The following is a 23,050-nucleotide window of genomic DNA, read 5'->3' on the forward strand; positions in this document are numbered from 1 at the left end:
TGGTCATCTGTTAGACTTTTCTTTTATTAAGTGTAGATGATTTCTTTAACAGCACTTTTCACAGACTTGTTTGAAAATGAATCAAAAAAAGCTTCACATTAGATATCCACTTTATTTTTCAAAATATATTTAAAAAAAAAAGTTGCTCACAAGATCAATTTGTTTGTCAAAAGAAAAAAATTCTACTGTCGTCATCATCTCCTAAGAGATTGAGCCTTCCTTTCTTTCACTGGTAGTACAACTCCAGGTTCATGCCATCGTGGATCTCGTCTGTAAGCGTCACAGTTAAGTCAAACCCGGGACGACACTCACATCGGCTCTACCACGCATGCGCCAATACCAGAGCAGGCACTCGTTAACATTCTCCAAAGCCAAAAGCACCAATAACACATCAACAGCCTGATGAAGAAAATGTGTCATTCATTTACAGATGTTTTGGGAAATTTCCACAATTATTACCTTGCGGAGGAATCTATCAGTCTACCAGTTACGCCAGATTAGCCTCAGTTAAAACTTTTCAACCCTTTCATTTTTAGAATTTTGTGATCTTTTTAACGGCATAATAATACCAATAACTTAAAGGGTTGTCATGGAAATCGTTAATGTCAAAGTTGTCATTACATCAACATTGTTTTTCACATGCTGTACACATCAAGCAAAACATTTTTACTATTCAAATTTATTTTGCCGTTTTATTAATAATTTCTCTATACATCAAATATGGTTCATTCCAAAATAATGATCAACTTTTTTTAACAGTGAACAGGTCCTGTTGATGCATTCAGTAATCAAAATGCAATCATGTGTAATTACTACTTTGAGAAAGACAGTGAAATCATTACACTAGTATTACATTTTGAAAAGGTTAGCTTGTAATTGTTACCAACTACATTCCCAAAGTCATCTTCCCAACAACTAAATATGCGAAGTCTGTGGTGAAAATCATGAAGAGGTTGAGCATGGAAGCCAAAATACGGTTTAAAGACTGCTTAGACTACACAGATTGGAGTGTTTTTGAAACTTCAACTAGTAGCCTGGATGAAAATGTGGAGTGTGTAACATCCTACATCAGCTTCTGTGAACCAACTAAAACGTTTCACCGAACTTTTTTTTTTTTTTCTCATAGTGCCCCCTAATGTTCGAACAAAGACCCCATAAAACTGAAATGCCCTAATTTATAGGATGTATTTTAAAGAACTTGCAGTTCAAATGTCAGAAACGACAAGTAGTTACTCTGAAAAGCATTACGACAAACAAATCCTGTTTAAGAAGTGTTTTTTTTAACTACATTTGATTCGAATTGAACATTTTCATCTCAATTAAAAGACATGACGGCCTTATCAATGATCAGTTTAACTGAGTACCAAAATTTGAGAACATGTAAATTGGTAGTTGTCCAGAAAAAGTGATATTGGTGCGTCAAGTGTCAAGGATACAGTCTCCCAGTGACACGTGGTCCTTGAATATGGTGTACCTGCACACAGAGGGGAACACGAGATTGTGAGCACCGGTGGGACATTACCGGACTTAAGCCATCGACTGCAGTGAAGTTTACTAGTCATTGAGTAGAATTCAACAGTTTACTGGCACAAAAGGTAAAATAGGGGTGTTTTCCGGACTACACAATGCACCGGATAAGTCGCGCCCACTCTGTAGCTTTTTCCCCACCCACCCCCGCTGAACACACTTCCGCGTTCACGAGCCATCAACCATCTTTTTTTCCAATCATAGTTAATGAATGCGAGTTTGTGTCAAACCAGGGGTCATTTATTTAAATATTGGTTCTTATTGTATTGAATACTAGCTGAAAAGATTCCGGCAAAGGTTAACGTGTCGCCGAACACGCTTCCGTGTTCACAAGCAGTCAAAACCGTCACTATGAAGGATTTATTCCTGATTGAGAAAAGCTCCAGCAACAAAGTATTCATATGCGTTCAGACTTTTATACGCTTTCAAACTTTTCCGTGTAAATCTCGACGACTTACTCACCAGATCCATGTGTAGATCCAGTTGTCCAAGACGAGCGCAAGCGAATTAACAGTCCAATTTCTTGTCGGTGAAAACATAGACTTTGGCATTAAATACGGGTCCCTCCATGCCGAGTTTATCTAAGTTTTCCACGTACCATCATTTATTTTCACCATCGAAATGTCTGACGGTATCGGACAACTCTGGGCGTCGTGCTACAAGACAAATTTCTGTGTTGTCTCCAACCGACTTAGCATTGAGCAATGCTTAGCTTGACCGGCATTATGGCCGTGTAAACAAAAGTCACGTGATTTTATGACGTAGGTGCCCGAGCTCTATTCAGGGTGCTTTCACAACGCAGGAACTTGCATATACACCCACCGCTGTTTAGGACACTAATCCATTTCCCCACGATTATGTTTTTGATTACAAAAAGCCTAAATCACAATTACATTGTGATTAACTGCCCCGCTTAAGTATGTATAAAAACTTAGTAGTAGGTGTGTATCACATGTGTGATTTAAAAAAAAAAAAAGGGGGGGGGGGGCAATTTATGGAGTGAATGGCAAATGTAAAAAAAAAAAAAAAAGCTACCGACATTCTTGGCATGTTTCATAGTTGTATATCTTTAAGTTTTTGGCAATCAAAAGCCTTTTTTCAGTCTTGTTTTTGTGGTTTTCCAGTATACTTTGAGTCACAAAAATGAAAAAAATATTGTAATTTCTCCTTTTTTGTCAAAAACCGTTTTTTTGGGTGAAACCAAACCATGTTCTGGGGAGGTAATTCTAGCAAAACTTAGTGTTCTTCCTCTTGGTACGGCCGGTGTTTAAAGGTCAAGTGTCATGAAATGCATGATTTTTAGTGTGTTATTAATGAAAAAACGGCAGCCGACATGGACCCATGCGTTTTTTTTTTCCACCAAATAACATGATTTTAACGTATACACCTTTTTGTAACTACCGTCATGAAAATGCTCTCGATGGATTTGTTTTCGAGAAGCGGGAAGTGACGTTGGAGGCAGTAGCGCGCTCAAGTGGACTCGTTTGTTTCCATTAGGTTTTATCTCTGGGAATGTAGCGCGTTGTTCCTTCGCGTGAGCCAAAATGCCAGCTCGATGCTCGAACACGCGGGACGATGGATTTACCCTTCATGAGTTTCCGAAAGTTGTGAAAAATGGATTGCACGGGTGCAAAGGACGAGAACTTTGTGGGTTCCAAATGACAGGTGTATATACAGCTACTTAAAAAAAAAAACAATAATTGGGGGGGGGGGGGGTCGTAACAAAAGATCCGCATCCGTAAGTTGGAGGTGCTAAATGTGTCGATGTGCCCGTTGGTGCTTCGGCCGGGGCGGCTCAACTACGCCGCGCGGAGGTGGATTGGATGGGGAGGTGGTTTGGCAGTGATCCGCATATCATCTAAATATGTCTCAAAACAATGGGGTAATATTGCCCCGGTCACTTCACTTGGTGGTGAGATGTTATTTTGAGGGTCTCAAGTTTGTGTCAAAATGTTTTAAAACAGTTGAGAAAATAGGGAATTGTTACAAAAACATATGAAACAAATTGAGTCCATTTTCCCATTATCTGTACCTTACTCGAGTACTTATTTTCCTTTTACTCTCTATATTAGATGAACATTACTTTCTACTTCCTCTTTCAACCCCCACAGATGGTAATGTATTCAAGACTCAAATTGAGGGGAACTATTTCATTTGTAGTTTTGTATTTTTGTACTTTTACTAACGTTCTAGAGACAAATTCCTCCCAAGAATCTCGATTTCTAATCAGAGAGTGTGCGTATTTTTGCTCCCTTCGAACGTGAGCTGAAACGACAAAGTCCAGAGTTTGCTTACCATTTCTTCAAGATGATTTTATCATACCGCGTCCCCGTCTGGGCCGCAATGAGCTTCTTCAGGTCTCCGATGGTGTCCTCGGAGCTGGAGGTTTGACTGATTAAGGAAGTGGACCTGTGACCCCCATAGCCAATTGATAGGGTTCCAGTTACCTGTCAGGCCTTGCGAAGGCCGCCATCTTGTGTGTCATAGAGGTCAGAGAACACAGGTGATGGGTGAAGCGTGAAGTTTTTTTTTTTTTTAATCGTTAATTTATCCGATTGGTCTTAGAGTTATGATGTCGTCGAAAAAGGAAATCCTGGGACTGTGGTGACGTCATGGGAGACCTACCCATACAAGTCTTACCCAAAATTCCTACATTTTTGTACTATTTACGGATATATTTTTCACGGAAATGTGAAAGGCTTATTAATTAAGAACTTGGATAATATTTTTCAACTCGGTGACTTCCCGCCGCTTTCAGCATGAAGGATACTTGCACTTTACCCGGACTTTCTTCCCCAGACGATCGTTGCAAACCACCTCGATCATCTTGTCGTCCTACCTGTCAAGGGAAATATGTTAATAGCATGGCACGCTTACCATGACTATTTCAAACAACTAGCACAGCGGGACGAACGTAATAATGTTCAACTGTGGGGAAATAAGACTAAAAATATTGTTTTCAGCACAACGCGAGTCTCGTTAGACGCAAGCTAACGTGCTCTGCGGAAAAGTGTTCATTACTAGGCAGGAATGGAGTTAGAATGACAATAATTTATTGAAAGTTACAACTAATTTGTGTGAAACTAGCCTAAATTACCTCGAAATTAGCAGTGGAGTCGCAAAATAAATAAAGATGAACACGCTAATGAAACAACAAGGTTCTCGTCCAACTGCTTTAGCTCTAAGCCAATCAAACCGATGACATTGTGATCGACAGCCCTTATCGGCCAATGAGAAAAAAACGTTCAAATAAAGGCGGGCGTTCAAGGAAAAACATAACGACAGAGACGTAAACGCGTCGGTGGTTGTCGCAAAGTGTCGTAAAAGTCTTCGCACACGGCTGCTGCACTTGGATTTGTCCATTTTGGGGAGGAAAGCCTGCAACGGGATTGGGAATAACAATGGCGGACGAGGAGCCTTTACCGTCGGGCTGGGAGAAAAGAATGAGCCGCAACTCAGGTGACGAGACGCGTGACGAGAAACCGTGGGCCTGATCACTCGTCCGTAAACTCCGCGATGTCACACGCACACTAGCTTGGCAGCTAGCAAGCTGCATCGGTATTGCACCGTCTCAAATGTACCTCGTGTAGCTTTAGCAAGGAGAAGCTGCACGTGAGATAGTGGAATGTGTAATAAAACGTGAGATATTAAATTTGTTGCGTATTAGCAAAGCTGTCAATGATGTTGGCGCGCGAGCCGATCCGCCCTGGGCCCTCCGTGACGTCACTGCGTCTGTGGAGTAAACCTGAAGCTGTTGAGAAGTACAAAAAATAATATTTAAAAGAACATGGTAGCAAGGATTTGTATCTTTTCAAAGGTATTTTATGTGCAGTGAGCCTGTGTTCTTTATGAACTATATGGTCTTGCAAACCAAAAAGGGAATATTGTCAAAATCATACAAAATATCAGAGCCAGGAAGATGAGAATTGTGTCCGTGTTCCGATATTTATGGGCCTGACTGTATGTTTGTATTCCCTTGCTAATCAATGTGAAATGTCTCCCCACCCCCGTCTGCAGGCAAGGTGTATTATTTCAACCACATCACCAACGCCAGCCAATGGGAACGACCTGCAGGGGGAGATGGCCACGGAGAGCCAGATAAGGTCAATTTATCAGCAAAAAAATATATATATATACATACATACACTTGAGAGGTTTTAGTTAGGCTGCCCAGCGCAAGCCTGATTTGATTTTTTTTTTGTGCTTTGTGTGGCAGGTCCGCTGCTCACACCTCCTGGTCAAGCACAACCAGTCCCGTCGGCCGTCTTCCTGGCGGGAGCAGAACATCACGCGATCCAAAGACGACGCTCTCGATCTCATTCAGAGTAAGCAATGACCAGCATCCATCCGACGCCTCCCCTTTTGATCTGCAGGGACTTATTTATTATTGTTATTGTTCCTGTCTTCAGATTATATTGAGCGGATCAAGTCGGAAGAGGAGAAGTTTGACAAGTTGGCCTCTCAGTTCAGCGACTGCAGTTCAGCCAAGAACGGTGGCGACTTGGGACTCTTTGGCAGAGGTCAGTGCCCGGTTTCTCAACCACCATTTCAACAATAAACACTTGGAGTTTGATTGACATTTTTCCAAAAAAATAAAACACCTGTACACAAGTATCATGTCAAAAACAGCCGGCGCATGTAATGTAATATGCCAAAATCATCACGTCTTTAAAATTCTCTGGATTTTTTTTCCAAACAATAACAGACACAATACAATTATTTTTTCAATTACAAAGTAAATTTGTATTATTTTTAAATATTTCCATGAATTTATTTTAGTTTTTTCTCAATTGATGTAAGTATATACAATTTAAATCCAACAAAAGTAGTACGTTTTTTTTTTTTTATTCACTATTTTAATTAGGAAAAAAATTCACAACACTACAAAATTATTTAAATTGTTTAAATAGAAAATTAATGTAAATGCAGTTATTTAAGATTTCATTTTCCAATAGCTAAACCCAGACATATTTCATCAAACATAGAATAAAATTATTTCTATTTAAAAAAATAAATAAATAACCAAACAATTTAAAACAAAAAATTACAAATTCAATAAATTATTTGTTTGTTAAAAAAAGGACAGTTACAGATTTTCTAATTTGAAGAAAAATCCTGTAAAGTTAATTAAAGTATATTTTAATTTGAAAAGTAAACTAAACCACAATGCAAAGTTATTTAAGATTTCATTTTACAATAAGAAAACCCAGACATATCTCATCAGATATTAAACAGAATTAAGTTATTTTTAGTTAAAAAAATAACTATAAAATTTGAGACAAAATTATAAATTTATTAAATTATTTGTTTGTTTAAAAAAAAAAAAAAGCGGGGCAGTTCTCAATTTTCTAATTTCAGGAAATTTCCTGTAAAGTTAATAAAAATATCTTTTAATTTGAAATGTAAACTAAATAACAATGCAAAGTTATTTAAGATTTCATTTTCCAATAAGTAAGCACAGACATATCTCATCAAATATAAACAGAATGAATTTTTTTTATTTAAGAAAATAACCATACAATTTAAGACCCAAAAAAATTACAAATTCAATAAATTATTTGTTTGTAAAAAAAGGGACAGTTATAGATTTTCTAATTTGAAGAAAAATCCTGAAAAGTTAATTAATATATATTTTAATTTGAAAAGTAAACTAAACCACAATGCAAAGTTAAAGATTTCGTTTTACAATAATTAAACCCAGACATATCTCATTAGATATTAAACAGAATTAAATTATTTTTAGTTAAGAAAATAACTATAAAATTTGAGACAATAAAATTATAAATTCATTAAATTATTTGTTTGTAAAAAAAAAAAGCGAAGCAGTTCTCAATTTTCTAATTTCAAGAATAATCCTGTAAAGTTAATAAAAATATCTTTTAATTTGAAATGTAAACTAAATAATGCAAAGTTATTTAAGATTTCATTTTCCAATCAGTAAGCACAGACATATTTCATCAAATATTAAACATAGAATGAAATTATTTTTATTTAAGAAAATAACCATACAATTTAAGACCCAAAAAATTACAAATTCAATAAATTGTTCGTAAAAAAAGGGACCGTTATAGATTTTCTGAATTTAAGAAAAATTCTGTAAAGTTAATAAAAACATTTTTAATTTGAAAAGTAAACTAAACACCAAATTACATTTTTTAAAAGTTAGGACTATTTAAATAAATTAAATTATATTAAAACATTACAAACATGTAATAATTGTATATTGTGTGGGTTATTCTATCTATCTATCTATTCTATGTTATTCCACTTACTTTTTACCCTGCGCATTCTTTGCTTTCAATAAAAGTCAACGGCACTTTAGACCAGGAGGCGGCGCTGTGCTCCATGTCTTCACATCAGGTTTGTGCTTTTTTGTCATTTGTGCCTCTCAGGTCAGATGCAGAAGCCTTTCGAAGATGCCTCGTTTGCGCTCAAGATTGGAGAGATGAGCGGCCCTGTTTTTACCGATTCTGGAGTGCACATCATTTTGCGCACTGGCTGACGCGTGCACACGCACACACACACACTCACACACACACACACACTGTACGCAACCAAGCTTTATCGCAAAGGTGAAAATAAGTAGCCCCAAACCTAATATTAAAACAAAAAAAACAAGCAATTGAACAGAAAAGACCGCAGATGACTGAATGCGCATGTCGTCAAAATAAAAGCATGTCTTTTAAAACTGACAATTTAATTTCACTCCCCCCGCGTGTCGTGGAAGCTTTACTGCATAACAAAAAATAAATAAATGGTCAAAGACGCTTTTAAAAGCGTTCACCATTCATGTGAGCTGCTGAGTTTCAAAATAAAAATCTTTTTTTTTTTGTAAGTGTCTTTCTTTGGTTCTTGGTGTGCACAGATATGAGAGTAGTGTTGCTATGGCAACGTGTCCTTGCTTAACCTCATGTTGGTGCCAATATTTTTTTTTTCTTTTTCAATTTTGTTCTCGCAACAGAGTAAAAGCATGTTTGGGGAGGACTTGTCAAGACCTTTCATTTGAGGTGTGAATTCTTGCACTTCGACCTTCCACAATCTAGTTTCCCTCCAAGACCTTGATGGGACATTTTCAAAACTTTTTTTTTTTTTTTAAATGGTTTTGGATAGTGGGTCAGTTGGTAAAGCGTTGGCCTCACAGTTCTGAGGTCCTGGGTTCAATCCCAGACCCACCTGTGTGGAGTTTGCATGTTCTCCCCGTGCCTTCTTGGGTTTCCTCTGGGCACTGCGGTTTCCTCCCACATCCCCAAAACTTGTAACATTAATTGGGACACTAAATTGCCCCCAGGTGTGGCAACCAGTTCAGGGTGTACCCCGCCTCCTGCCCAGTGACAGCTATGATAGGCTCCGGCACTCCCCGTGACGCTCATGAGGATAAGCAACAAAAGAAAATGGATGATTTCACACTTGCGATAGGGTTTCAAAGCAGCGTGTAGGAACATGGGTTGGCGTAAGACAGAATGAAGGTTTTGAAGATATCCTTTCAGGCCAAGATGAGGATTTCAACATTGGGTTTTAACCAGGGTTTCGGTTTTAAGTCCTTTGGATTGGATTTTGTAGATGTCATGCATGCTGCAGTACCAAGTGCAGCCTGCAAAGGGGCGGGGGGCGCACACGCCATAGAAATGGAAGGCGGTCTGTGTTCTCGACAGAGGATGTTGTGTGGGCGAAGCCTTCACGAGAAGCTTCGCCTTCCTCCATCCAGCATCCCCCCCCCCCACCCCCCCACCCGCCACCCTCCGGGAGCAGACGCTCGTCGGTGCCCGCCCGTGTCGCCTCTGCGCCGGCAGGCGAGGCGCACGCCTTCCTCGGTCGCTCCCACGCCTCCACCTCTCGAACCCGCTTGGACCGCACACACGTGGATCTCATTTAAGACGAGAGGAGGCGACGTGGGGGTGGTGGAAAAGTGGAGGAAGCCGCGGAGCAGCAAAGTTTGAAGAAGAAGAAGAAGGAGGAGGAGGAGGAGGTTGTGTTGTGACATGTGGAGGTCGTGTGTCCATTTTGGAGACATCCGTCGTTCCCGTCATGTGTGAAGGGGATCGGACATGCAGCCCCACGTCTGCTTGTTGCTCGTCGTCGTCGTCGTCGTCGCCGCCGCCGCCTCAACGTCAGGTAAGCGCGCCGATAAAAGAGATTTGCTTAAAAAAAAAAAACATGCATGATAGTCGATGGACCCCAAAAATGCGAATGTTTTTGTCTGACGCTGTCTCCACCTTTCATGAATCCCATCTGCATTTGTAATGAGAGCTTTTCTTTCTATGATGTTTGTTCATTTCAATTGCCCTGTAACATTATTTCGGATTTAAAAAAGAATTCATTTTAAAATGTAGCACATTTTTTTTGTGGAAACTGACAATCTAAAAATATTGAAGAAAGAATATAGCAATTTTTTTTTTTTAGAGTGGAGATGTACAGTATTTCTTACATTTTATTTTGACACACCTCACTTAATGTGAAACAAATTTGCCAGGTTTCCCAACATGGAAGAATGTTTTGACAAGGAACATTAAACAGCTAATTTTTTTTCAATATATTTGTGAAATGCACTTGATTCAACCAAAATTTGCTAGGGCTTGGTGTGAAAAATGTATATTTAAAATTCATTACATTTTTGTCTGACATTTTATATTATTTGAACTAAAAAAGGAATCTAATGAGAATAGAATTTTTTTTCTTTGAGTTGAATTTTGGTAAATTTTTTGGAAATTTCACATGATACAATTAAAATTTGCTCAGGTCAGAATTTGGGAGTCCAGTCCATAAATAAATTTTTTAAACTATATAGTAAATTGCATGTAAAGTCAACATGCGATCCCCTGCCCCCATATTATTATTAAATCTGACTAATTTTCTTTATTAACATTCAAAAGCTATAACTGTCTAATCCTGATTTGGCAGCAGTGTAAATGAGATGTAAAATCCAATTTAACGTGATTTGTGCGTGCATCTCGGCCCACACGCCCAAGCGTGTGTGTGTGTGTGTGTGTGTGTGTGTGTGTGTGTGTGTGTGTGTGTGTGTGTGTGTGTGTGTGGTGTGTGTGTGTGTGTGTGTGTGTCATTTGTGCGGTTGTATCAGTCAAAAGATGTAAACGTGGCTAATCCTGATCAGATCCAAATTTTGCAGCACTTTAAGTGTAAATGTAATAAGGTAAAATCTCTCATTTAACTTAAAGTGGATTTTTGTTTTTTGTACTTTCTGTGTGCATGAACCCTCAAAGCTAATTTCATCCTGGTAGGATGCAGGTTTTGGCAGCGGTGTAAATGCAATTCATAACATTTTTATGATCAAACGCTGAGGAACGGCCGACTGGTTAGAGCGTTGGCCTCCCAGTTCTGAGGACCGGGGTTCGAATCCCAGCACCGCCTGTGTGGAGTTTTGCATGTTCTCCCCGTGCCTGCGTGGGTTTTCTCCGGGGACTCCGGTTTCCTCCCGCATCCCAAAAACATGCAACATTAATCGGGGACTCAAAATTTCCTCAAGGTGTGATTGTGAGTGTGGCTGTTTGTCTCCATGTGCCCTGCGATTGGCTGGCGACCAGTTCAGGGCATACCACGCCTCCTACCAGATGATTGCTGGGATAGTCTCCACCATTCCCGCGACCCTTGTGAGGATAAGCGCCTCAGAAAATGGATGGATGGACACTGCATAGGAATTACTCCCATCTATTGTTGAAATTCTGTATTTCATCCTAAACAAAGAGTGCACTCTCACCCCTCAGTTTTCCAAACCCGTATTGCGACAACTTTGGCGTCAGCCAGCAAAATCCCTCAAACGTAGGAAAACTTGAATGAACAGCGGCTAATACAGGAACGTTGACTCTACTGTCTTAAGCTGCCTAGAGTAAACAAGACTCTCACAAAACCGAACGAAATTGGGCTCGGAAACTGCTTTGCATTGTGGGTTGAGGTGGCCGCAGTGGCTTTTTTTTTTTTTTTTTTTTTTTTTTTTTTAAAGCAGGTTGTACGATCACTATTTATTTTCCGAAACTAAAAACATGGTGTGCATGAAGTGGTTGGAATTTTACAAAAAAACTAGACCACAAAGGCAGAGACTGATGCCTGGTAGAAATTCCGAATAAATAGTGGCACGGCGACCGGGTGAACATACTTCCTCAGCAGATTTATGTACCCTGTTTGTGTTGTCCCTACACTGTGGAGCAGTTTAACCATTATAAATCGTTAACATCTCGTGCACAGTTTAACATGTGGATGCAGGACCATAACACAATAAATGCCGTAGGGACGTGGAGCTCATCCCAGTTGCCTGGGGGTTTGCTGTTGTTAAAAGTGTAGCTACACATACAGGTGAAGGCAGAAGTTTACATACGCTGTGCAAAAAACACACTCCCATGACCCCTGTGAGGATAAGCTGCCCAGATTTAGCTAGAATGAATGATTCTGATATAGAGCTCGTGCATGTGATGTCACCATTTTCACAGCACCATATTGCCGGTCAAACAGAGCTGCTCGACATTGGGGGAAAAACCATTTTAGGTAGGAATTACTCTTCTCAATCTCAAATTACCAAAAAGTATTAATAATGCCAAATTGGCTCATTTGACAACAATGCGCATAAAAAAAAACTGTCTGTTGCAGAGGTTTGCGGAGGTTAAGTATGGTTGCAATCTCTTCCGTGTACGTTCCGTGGAGACGACTCCGTCCTCTTTTTTTTTTTTTTTCTTCTTTTTTAAATCATAGTTGATGAATACAAGTTTGTGTAAAACCAGGGGTCATTTATTTAAATATTGGTATTTCTATTGAATACAGGCTGAAAAGATCGATGGATTCCGGCAAAGGTTAACATGTTGCCAAACACACTTCCGCATTCACGAGTCGTCAACCGTCATCTTTTTTTCCAATCGTAGTTAATGAATGCGAGTTTGTGTAAAACCAGGGGTCATTTATCTAAATATTGATAATTGTATTGAATACTAGCTGAAAAGATCGATGGATTTAGGCAAAGGTTAACATGTAGCCGAACACACTTCCGCATTCACAAGCCGTCTCCCCGTTGAGGACAGATCCAGCAACGAAGTATTTGTATCCCTCCAGACTTTTCTACGCTTTCAAACTTTTCCGTGGAAAACTCGACGACTTACTCACCAGATCCGTCTGTAGATCCAGCTGTCCAAGACAAGCGGAACCGAATTAACTGTCCAATTTCTTATCGGCGAAAACATCGACTTCGGCATTAAGTACGGGTCCTCTATGCCGAGTTTATCTAATATTTCCACATACCTTCATTTATTTTCACCTTCTAAATGTCTAACGGTATCGTACAGGACTCTTAGCGTCGTGCTACAAGACATTATTTCGTGTCGTATCCAACTGACTTAGCATTGAACAATGCTTTGCTAGACCGGCAATATGGCGACGTAAACTAAAGTCACGTGATTTCATGACATAGGTGCACGAGCTCTATAATACCGTCAAGAAAAGAGGCGACGCAACCCGTCACGCTCTGTTGCATGTAAAAAAACAATTAAAAATTACCTCCTGGAAGGAAAGTGAAGGCACACGTCTAATTTTCGAAGTCTAGATCTGTCAATCCCCCTCGACCCCCACCCCATTACATGAAAGGGTTGCGCTCCAAGTATAACTGCAACAATTCACCATACTTCAATTCAAAAGGCGAAGTATGCCGTTAACAGTGAGGCAAAGCAGACCTCGAGCACCCGAAATGGCGATGTTGCGCGACACGGCAGCACATTTCCAAACCCTCACGTCGAGGAGAAACCTTGTGACGTCGGTGTCCCTTTTTGTTTTGAAAATCCTCTTCTCTTGTGCTGGAGGAGTACCGATTTCCCACTCCTCTTTTCCTCGTGATTAAACAGATCTTCCCCTGCAGTGTATCAATTCAAGTATTTTCCGCGTTTGGTGTTGCTTGTCTCCTTACGGCTGCTGTAGTTTCAAGATGGCTGACTGTCGTGGCGCTCTCTCACTGGGTCACCACCCTTATGTATAAAATAAATCCAAAATTCTTCACTTATGATAACGCATGAATATTGGTAGATGTCATGATAAAACAACAAGCACGCAGACATAGATTTTGACCAGTCAACAACTGACAAATTTTCAGGGGCTAACATGTTGGGGGCCTCTGCTCTTTGCTCCAATTTTAAATTTTGTCACACTCTAATGAGGCAAAAAAACTCTCGTATTGTCGGCTAAAACCTGCCTCCGAGACTTCTTTGATGTCCAATTAGCGCTAAAAAGAAAAGGTTGCCTTTGAAGGCCCCTCTAAATAACGGCCAAGCCGATCCTTAAACGACTACTTCAAAGCAAAATGGCTGACTTCCTGCGTGTTTATTTTCTCAGCATGGCTTCCTTCGTCATGACTTTTTCGTGCATTTTATCTTTGCGAACACGTGCAGCAGATTTGCTGTCATTTGGACACACAAATATCAAATAAAGATGAAACATTTATGAGGAAAAACTGAACCATATTTGTTGCTCGGCAGAATTCATCAGTCACAATCGACGTGCCCGAAAATGCAATTGAGTGAATACGCACAACCTACTTCCGCATTTGGCGAAACGGTTCTAAGAAATTCCATCCCGTGTCCCGCTCTGACCATGTGACGTTCCTTATCTAGCAAATTGAAAAGCGACATCTACAGGTTTTGTCTTTCTGGTCGTTAGTTTTCACGAAGAGACGAGTTCATCGAGATGGGTTAATTTTGAAGTCGATTTCCTGTTCTCTGTTAAATTTAAAATGTAGGAATCATTTTTACCTGTTTTTATGACACTTCTGCACACACACTTAATTGTTGCTCAGCAGAAAACGGTACACACTTAGCAAAACACACACAAAAAAAAATCATTACAAAAGCAGTTTATCAACTGGGAAGGGTTAGGCAGGAGAATCAGTGCTATTAGTGCAGTATTAAACAAAAAAGCCTTTATTATTAATGAAGATATTGAATTGGTTGAGCACAGTATATAACATTCCCAAGAGCAGGCCTATAAGGATGATAAAAGAAGTTTTAGTACAAAGTGCTGTTTTTCCAAGGCAGCACCATCTTACTTGGCCCTGGCACAAAATGGCCGACTTTCTGTGCATTTGACGTGTCTTCTGCAAATGTTTTCGGGCCTCCTGTGTTGCCGAACGTTCACTGCCTTTTTCATGTTAGTAGAATATTTTAGCAATTGAATTGGTGCTCCGTATTGAAAATAAAACACTTGCTTGTTGCTAGGCAGAATTGGATTTTCCCACGACGCAAAATGGTCGAGTGAACGGCTGCGTCAGTGTGACCCACGTGGATCACGAGGGTCCTCGAATGCAGTGATTCCTAACCTTTATTGAGCCAAGGCACATGTCTTACATTTGAAAAAAAATCTCACGGCACACCTGAGCTACATCATCTGTTGTAAATAAATCATATTTTGAGCAATGAAGTGAAATATGATCATTCCCCGCGGCACACCAGAAGACCTCTCACGGCACAATGGTTGGGAATCACAGCTCTAATGGGCCTAAAAACATTTGTTTTTCTGTGACCTCACGTGGAAAAACCCAGTAGTTCTGGAAAGTTCTTATCATTTTGTGTGCGTGCTTGCATCTGCGTGTGTGAGAGAGAGAGTGAAAGAGAATGAGACGCTTTGTTGTTGTCCTTCACGGCGCTCTCTGTTTCTGTATCCTGATCCTCCAGTTCAAGGAGATCCGCGGAATTCCACAGAGGAGCTCGCCATCCCCGTTCCGGATTCCGACGGAGACTTCGCCAGTCCATCTCAAGTGGGGTCTGACTACACAAGCACACGAGAACCCTACGGAGGGTCTGAATCGGAGTCTAGTTCTGCCGCGCCTCTTATTGCGTCTGGGAGCCCCGATAGCGGCGCTCTCCAGCTTCCTGAGGAAGTGGGCGACAATGGAGGGGAAACATCTGTTTCCGGCTTTCCACTGACAGCGGTGCTGACCCGAAACACCCAAAGAAATCCGGGAACCCCAGAAGGGACGCGTGGATCTCACACCTCCAGGCAGGCTTTTCCGCTTGTGACGTCCTCCCCAGCCACTTGGACACTGCCTGCGACCCCTGCTGGAACCACAGGAACCGTTTATCACCAGGAGCTCGGTCGATCATCCTCAAGTGGGATGGAAGTTTTTGAAAAATCTACTTCAGGGCCAGTTTGGGGGTCCATGTCATCCCAAACAGACTCCTCACAAAGTATAAAAAGAAGCACACGCATGCCGGATGCCACAGAGGGGACATCAAGGATCTTTAGTTCTCTTTGGACCACCAGAAATGCCACCATTGCATCTGGAAGGCTCCAGAACTCGTCAGGGTCGGAGGATGGGAGGAAAACACCTACATTTACGCCCACCGTGAGCACAATGAACTTAGGGGGCACTGAGGATGAAATGGAAACACCTAATTACATACCACATGTGAGGGTCTTGGGAGGTTCTCGGGAAGACGAAACAGGAACGCTGATACCGTCGTCCTACGCGATCACTGTGTTGGCATCTGATGGAGTTCTGAACTCCTCTGGCTCTGAGGGCCATATAGGAATGCCCCGATACACTCCCCAGGTGGGGGTCATAAACTTGGGGTTCTCTGAGGATGGGAGCGTAACCCCTGGACACTCAACCCAAGTAAGCACTGTGATGGTGTCCGACCCGTTCCTGAATTTAGGGGGCTCCCAGGAGTGGATGGAAGCATCAGGACACACAGCCCAAGATGGACTCTTAAACTTAGGGGGCTCTAAGGACACAACGGGAACGACACTTGTGAGCACGGTGTTTGTGTCTGGTTCTGAGGACAGTACAGGAACACCCCAATCCACACCCTGGGTGGGGATCCTGAACAGGGGCGTTTCCCAGGAAGAGACGGCAACGCCAGTTTACACTTCCCACACGAGCACCATTTTGGAATCCACGGAGGTTCCGAAATTGCCTGGCGGACAGGATGGGATGAGAACACCTGGGCCCACACCCCAGGTGGGGGTCTCAAGCTTTGGGGGCTCCAAGGATGGGACAACAGGACCCAGAAACTCAACCCACACAAGCACTGTGTCGGTGTCCAGAGAGGTTCTGAGATTTGGGGGCTCCAGGGACAGTATGGGAATGTCTACGCACTTGCCCCATGCGAACACAGACAACACCCACCAAACCACACCCACACCAACAACCCTCAAGAACTTGCCTTCTGTGTCCCCCTCTGTCCTGGAAGTTCCATCCCAGGACAACACAACCACAGCCCCGCTCGTGATCACACAAAGAACTCCGAAGACAGGGACCAGGGACGGCAACACTGTAACAACACGTCATCCGATTCTGAAAACCCAGTCCGGTTCGACTTCTTTGAGTGGCACAACTACCCGCATACCCAAAGTCTACGTGGTGTCAGACCAGCCTGCCGCTTTCAGAGGTGTGTGTGTGTGTGAGGGGGGGGGGGGGGGACTGGGTCTGGTGTATGTGTGTGTAGGCTAGTTATTGGTTGTTTTTGACACTTGTGTCCAGTGGAGTCCATCGAGGTGCTGTTACAGATTGTTGTGGTTGAGTCCAGTTCAGCTTCAGGTCCAGATCTGGAGAAGGACACCATTGCCTGGGTGGGTGGAAACTCCCTTTCTATAGACATTTTATATCTATTTTAACAGGTCCTTGTTTTTGTAAAGGGCTTGTCTCACTTAGCCGAGACTCAGGCAACTCCGGAGAATTTTTTCGTGGTATCACCAGTGCGACGTGTCTCATAATATAATTTGCCTGGAAGTCATGGCGCAGAAGTCGCCATGAAGCAGACAAGACATCTCTGCGATTTCTCCTCAGTCTCCAACAAGTCTCAGATGTCGCAGAGACCTCGTTGAGACATCTCGCCAGTCCATACTTGAAAAGGTCTTCAAAAGGGCTCTGAAAAATTTGAACATTTGAATATACCGTGATTCTCCAGCATCTTGCCTAGTCTCAAAGAGAAGGTGACTTCGCCGCAACCAGCGAAGACCATCAGGTTTCAAACTTGTCTCCAAGCCTGTGAGATAGCCCCTTAAGCTCACAAGCCAGCAAAATTATAAATAATTATAAATTTAAAAATATGTATATATTCACAAAGGGGAGCAAGCCGAAAGAAAAAGGATTACTGTCTTGTTGAATAGAAATAAGTGCAAGGGCTCTCACCCTTTAATTATGAATCATGGACGGTGTTGTAATATTTTTGAAGCTGGTTTGCTGATCATGTGGTCCACGTTGCAGGTGGAGCCTTATCTGCAGAGGGCGCCAGGGTTCAACAGGATGTCTGGAGTGTGGGGCAGGTGAGTGGCCCTGATGGTGGCACCAGCGTCTGTGTGGAGTAAAAGTGGTTCGGGTTTGGTTTCTTTCTGGTTCAAGCGGCCGCGCCGTGCAGATGCTACTGGAGTTCGAGAGCGTGGGCGCTCTGCGCTGGCTCTCTGCCTCGGGAGCCTCGACGCTGCTACACCAGACGGGACTGGACGAGGCCGAACGCTTGGGGAGGAGCTTCAGAGGGTCAAAGGTCATCAATATAACACTGGGGGGTGAGAACACAGTCTTTGATAGCGAATGTCTAGTTGTGTCCATCTCTGTCTATCAATATGTCAGGTGAATCAATTGTTAACTTCAGGTGAATTCACAAATATTGATCCAAGTAAATTGTTGCCTTCAGGGACTGTCTGAAATTACACTTTTTTTTTTTTTTTTTTTTTAATCCAAGTTATGTGCTACCAGTATGCGATCAGTTTTCTTCATTTCTAGGTTTAAGTGTTTCCTTCAGAGACTTTGAAATAATGTCGGTCTCTATCAGGTGTTGCCTTCAGTGACAGTCTGAAATCACAGCTAGCGATCTGGCCTAGTTAGATGTCGTCGCTTTCGGGGATGGTCTCAAGTCACAGTTTCTGTAAGGCGTGCAACTGCGTACTTGTGAGTGACTGGTCAAAGAATACTCAATTAAGCTAACATCTTGTATTTGTCATGTGATCCAGGCGTGCAATCGGACATATGCGATTGGTTGCTGGCGTGTCCTGGTGGCTTCCGTTGCGTTTCTCGCCCCAACAACAGCTACAGCTGCTCCTCCGTGTGCCATTTTGACTTCTGTTTCCATCACGGCGTCTGCACCCACCACCCGGGACAACTTCCTGTTTGTCGGTACGAGAGCGCACAAACTTGCTGTCTGTTCAGTTTTCACGTGACCCTCACTTTGGTGTCAGCTGCCTGGTGGGCGACGACTTCTGGTTCATGGGCTCGAGGTGCGACGTGCGTATGACGCGCACCCGCCTGGTGTGCACTTGCGTTTCCATCCTGGCGCTGGCCGTGGCCCTGATCGGCTCGCTGGCCGTCGTCGCCGTCAGGCGTTACCGAGCCGCTCTGATCCAGGCCAAGGTGGACCAGACCCGGAGCAGGTACCGTGATGCTATTTCAGTCCAGTCCTGTAGATAGCAGTAGTGCATAGTACAAAATTGATGCCAGCACACAGAGCTTTTTTTTCCCCCCTTCACCATATTATAGCGCGATCTGCTGGACATGAGAGATTACTACTCTGTTTCTACCTACCTACAATCTGCTGTGTCTTTACAATTAATTACTTTTTTTATTCAAACATTTTTAATTTTAAATGCTATAATTTATCATTACGTCATAGTTTCTATTTATTTAAATGCATTTTTTTATTTCACATACACAGTAATTTTTCATTATTTCCTTTTGATGTTTTTTTTTATTTCACATTTTATATAATTATTATAATTTTTTTGTCTATATTCCAGCTCTGAGCTCAAGATGTTGCACTCTTGACTCCAGGTTATTGTTTATTTGGGGGTGGGGGGAACACAAGCTTTTTTTTTTTTTGTAAATACAGAATGAGAGGAAATTTTAATAATAATGATGAAATATTTGTAATATATTTAATACAAACACAATTCCAGCATGTTATGAATACACTTTAAATACATAAATTGATTAAATAAATGAGAAAGTGTTAATTAGTTTCCTGTTATTCCTAAACTCCAAATAATTTTTATATAAATAAAAAAATAAAACTTTCTGATTTATATTGTTCTGTTGATTCCTAACCAAAAAGTTTATTCAATGAAAAATTTTTTTGAACAAAAAAGTAATAACATTTTTAAAAATTCCTTTTATTGGTATATAAAAATTGTTTTTAATGTAATAAAAAATTATATAATTAAAAATACTACTTAAAGGAATGAAAAATTATGCATTCCTTATTCATTCTAAAATGTTTGATTAATTATTCAAAAATTATATATATATATATATATATATGTGTGTGTGTGTATAAAATACAACTTTCTGATTTAATTTGTAGAAAAATATAATGTTCTGTTGATTCCAAACCAAAAAATTAATTCAGTGAAAAATGTATTTTAACAAAAAAAGTAATAAAATTAAAAACAATGCCTCTTATTGGTATATAATTTTTTTTATGTAATTAAAAATTTATAATTAAAAAACAAGTTAAATGAATGAAAAATTAGGCATTACTTATTCATTCTAAAATGTTTGATTATTCAAAAATATTGTGTATATATATATATATATAATATATATATATATATATATATATATATATATATATATATATATATATATATATATATATAAAAACTTTCAGATTAAATTCGTAGAATGTTCTCTTGATTCCAAACCAAGAAGTTAATTCAATGAAAAATGTATTTTAACAAAAGAAGTAATAACATTTTTAAAAATCCTGTTAGTGGTATTTAAAAATTATATAATTAAAAAACTATGCATTCCTTATTCATTCTAAAATGTTTGATTATTAAAAAATAGATGGCATTAGATTATTACTAGACTTTAAAGAAATATGCTTATCGTAATGTTAAACTGTAAATTGAATTGTGATTGTGCGGGTGGTGTCTAGCTACCGGCGGTTCAACCATTTCGACGAGCTCTCATCTCGCTTCTGGCTGCGCTCGGGTTCCGCTGACTCCGTGGACAATCCGGCGTTCACGCGCTCCGACGAGCTGTTGCACATGCGAGCTCTGGACCGGCCCTGCTGCTACCACGACGACACCCTGTCGCTCGCCTCCGCCTCCGCCTCCTCCGCCTGCACGGGCCGCGTCGCGCGCCTCAACACCATCTACCCCGACAGGTACGCACACGCGCACCAGCTGTCATCTGTCATATCAGTCTATCTAAACCGGGTGCTGCCTTCATGGACAGTCTGTTGTCACAAACTTTGTCTATCTAATCGGGTATTTAAATCAACATCTATTTTTTTTTAAATCAGGTTTTTCCTTAAGGGACAAGCCCCATCTAGGCATCTCAGTTTCGTTCCCTTAGCCTTAATCATCAGGAAATTAAGTGTAAAAATAAGCAAATGTTTGTGCCAGCTCCCAGTACGGCTGGCGCGGCAGCGAGCTGAGCGTGGGCGATGGCGTGCTGGACTCGGGCAAGGCCAGCGACCTGTCTGTGTGCAGCTGGCCCGTGGAGCCCATCCATTGGACGCCCTTCCCGCTTCTGCGGCAACTGGCCGCCACCCACGCTGCACACACGGTGAGTAGCTGCGGAACACGTGAGCCAAATGCTGCTTCACCAGGGCTAACCATATTATGATTATCACGGTATCACATGGAGCAGCCTCGTCTGGTGCATTTTGGCGGTGCAGGGCTGCCCAGAGCACTGTTAAAAAAAAAAAAAATGTTCTCAAATGTTGTTCTCAAATGAGTCCAATGCGTATTTAAAAAAAATAAAATCAACCGCTGGGGTAGGCTTCAGGAAGTGTGTTACAGCCACACGTTAACCTACATAAACATCACTGTGGCTGACGGTTTATTTTCTTTTTTTAAATATGCATTGGACTCACATGACAACAATGCATATTGGGGAAGAAAAAAAAAAAAAAGGCTGTCAGAGAAAGGTTATCCCAAGTTTAACGTGTGGCCGCAACACGCTTCCGTGTATGTTGAAGACGACTCTCTTTTTTTTTTTTTTTTTCCATTGTTCTCAAATGAGCCAACTTGGCATTATAAATACTTCTTAGGAATTTGAGATTCAGAAGAATAATTCCTACCTGAAGTGAAGCGATCACTACACAGTCGTGTGTATTTTGTTTGGTACAATCCATCACGTTTAATTGATGAAATCCATCGATCTTTTCATCTGGTATTCCATAGAATGACCTCTTTGAATATCTGTCTCGTCTGTTGTAACAACCAACAGCACAACAAGTCTCAGGCATTGTGTATATTCCGCTCCGGTTCAATGTCCCCCACACTGTCGAGCAGCTCTTTTTGACCGGCAATATGGCGCCGTGAAAATGGTGACGTCACGTGCACGAGCTCTATAGAAAATGAACTTCCAAGTGGCTGTCTCACAGTTTTGAGAGTGGAGTTTTGTTATGTTTAGGTTTTTGTTTATTCTTAGTGACTTGGTCAACTCGCCTGTCATTTTTCAACTGTAAAAGTGCACTGCAGTGATTGTTGCAGTTATATTTGCTGTTCATGTCTTTGTCGACTAAGGTTTGCAAGCTTAGCATATGCGTATTTATTGGTACACTGAGTGTGTGTGGGGGGGCTTAAAATAATTTCATCTCCAAAAGTGGGGTGCTGAAAACAATTTTAGGAAGCATTGTGCTGCTACATTACCTTAATATGTAGATTTTTTTTTTTTTTTTTTTTTTTTCATTTTGAATGATTTCTTTGTGTTGAATGTTCAGGTTCGGGTCCCCAGGCCGCGCTCGTACTGCGAAGGCATGGAGCTGGTGGACATGAACCGCAGCTGGACCGCATGACTCTGAAAATCGGCGGCCATGTAACAAACATTCTTAATAAGTCGTCTGTGTATATGTATGTATGTATGTGGCTGGTAATTCAATAAATATTGTATGTCTAAGGTGTGTGTGTGTGCGCGTGGGGTTCATTGTATCTCACCAGGTTTTCTTTCCTTCTTCATAAAACTGTATTCCACTGATGTGACCCCTTAATTTTCGACCCAAAAAAATCTTTTTGCTAAATTATTTATTTACTTAATTGGATGCAGTGGTGCATTGAGATACGTGTGACCGGATTTACAAGTTTATGGAGATGTGTTTTTTGCTTTGTGTGGTGGCAGTTAGGTCAAATTACTTCACAACAAGAACCAAAGACAAAGCTGATGAATGCCACTAAGAGTTGAGGTTTACTGTCAAACTAAATATGAGTATGACAGTACATTGTGTGTTTTAAAACAACTGCATCACTGAATGTCTCCTATTGTTCACACACAATACAAAATCCCACAGATGGGCTAATGAGTAACATCTCTCCGGTGGTGTTGTCATGGTAAATGTGGATATTTGAACACTAACGGTGCAGCAAAACATGCAAGACAACAATACTCACAGGCAGGTCCTTTTTCTTCCATGAAAAAAATAATTCCTCCAGTTTACTCATTTTCTTGGTTGTGAAGCTCCCAGACTTGATTTAATGGAAAAGTTGTTTCCACAAACATTTCAAAATAATACATTTCAAAGCTTTAATTGTTAAACCTTGAAGCCATGATACTTGCTCACAGATATCACTGTCAGAATCTGATTTGGTACAAATCGGCCTTTTA

General features: G+C 41.0%; 3 protein-coding genes across 3 annotated transcripts; 2 read left to right on the plus strand and 1 right to left on the minus strand.

Moving 5' to 3' along the window:
- Positions 1-92: 92 nt before the first annotated feature.
- Positions 93-4,756, minus strand: ubl5 (ubiquitin like 5). Its single transcript, XM_061831126.1, has 5 exons — positions 4,625-4,756; positions 4,298-4,366; positions 3,823-3,906; positions 1,437-1,474; positions 93-270 (listed from the first exon to the last, which is right to left on the minus strand). The coding sequence occupies exons 2-5, from the start codon at positions 4,351-4,353 to the stop codon at positions 227-229; spliced, it is 222 nt and encodes a 73-aa protein (XP_061687110.1). The 5' UTR covers positions 4,354-4,366; positions 4,625-4,756; the 3' UTR covers positions 93-226.
- Positions 4,757-4,818: 62 nt separating this feature from the next.
- Positions 4,819-8,358, plus strand: pin1 (peptidylprolyl cis/trans isomerase, NIMA-interacting 1). Its single transcript, XM_061831124.1, has 5 exons — positions 4,819-4,986; positions 5,545-5,630; positions 5,744-5,852; positions 5,937-6,047; positions 7,920-8,358. The coding sequence occupies exons 1-5, from the start codon at positions 4,929-4,931 to the stop codon at positions 8,027-8,029; spliced, it is 474 nt and encodes a 157-aa protein (XP_061687108.1). The 5' UTR covers positions 4,819-4,928; the 3' UTR covers positions 8,030-8,358.
- Positions 8,359-9,261: 903 nt separating this feature from the next.
- si:ch211-14k19.8 (mucin-5AC) lies at positions 9,262-22,352 on the plus strand. The gene is made up of 10 exons (XM_061830436.1): positions 9,262-9,639; positions 15,180-16,895; positions 16,988-17,076; positions 17,714-17,772; positions 17,849-18,012; positions 18,457-18,619; positions 18,682-18,873; positions 20,376-20,606; positions 20,848-21,010; positions 22,173-22,352. Exons 1-10 carry the CDS (start codon positions 9,573-9,575, stop codon positions 22,245-22,247), a joined length of 2,919 nt encoding a protein of 972 aa, XP_061686420.1. The 5' UTR covers positions 9,262-9,572; the 3' UTR covers positions 22,248-22,352.
- The last annotated feature ends 698 nt before the right edge of the window (positions 22,353-23,050 follow it).

The sequence above is a fragment of the Syngnathoides biaculeatus genome, chromosome 9, assembly GCF_019802595.1.
Source record: "Syngnathoides biaculeatus isolate LvHL_M chromosome 9, ASM1980259v1, whole genome shotgun sequence".
NCBI lineage: Eukaryota > Metazoa > Chordata > Actinopteri > Syngnathiformes > Syngnathidae > Syngnathoides > Syngnathoides biaculeatus.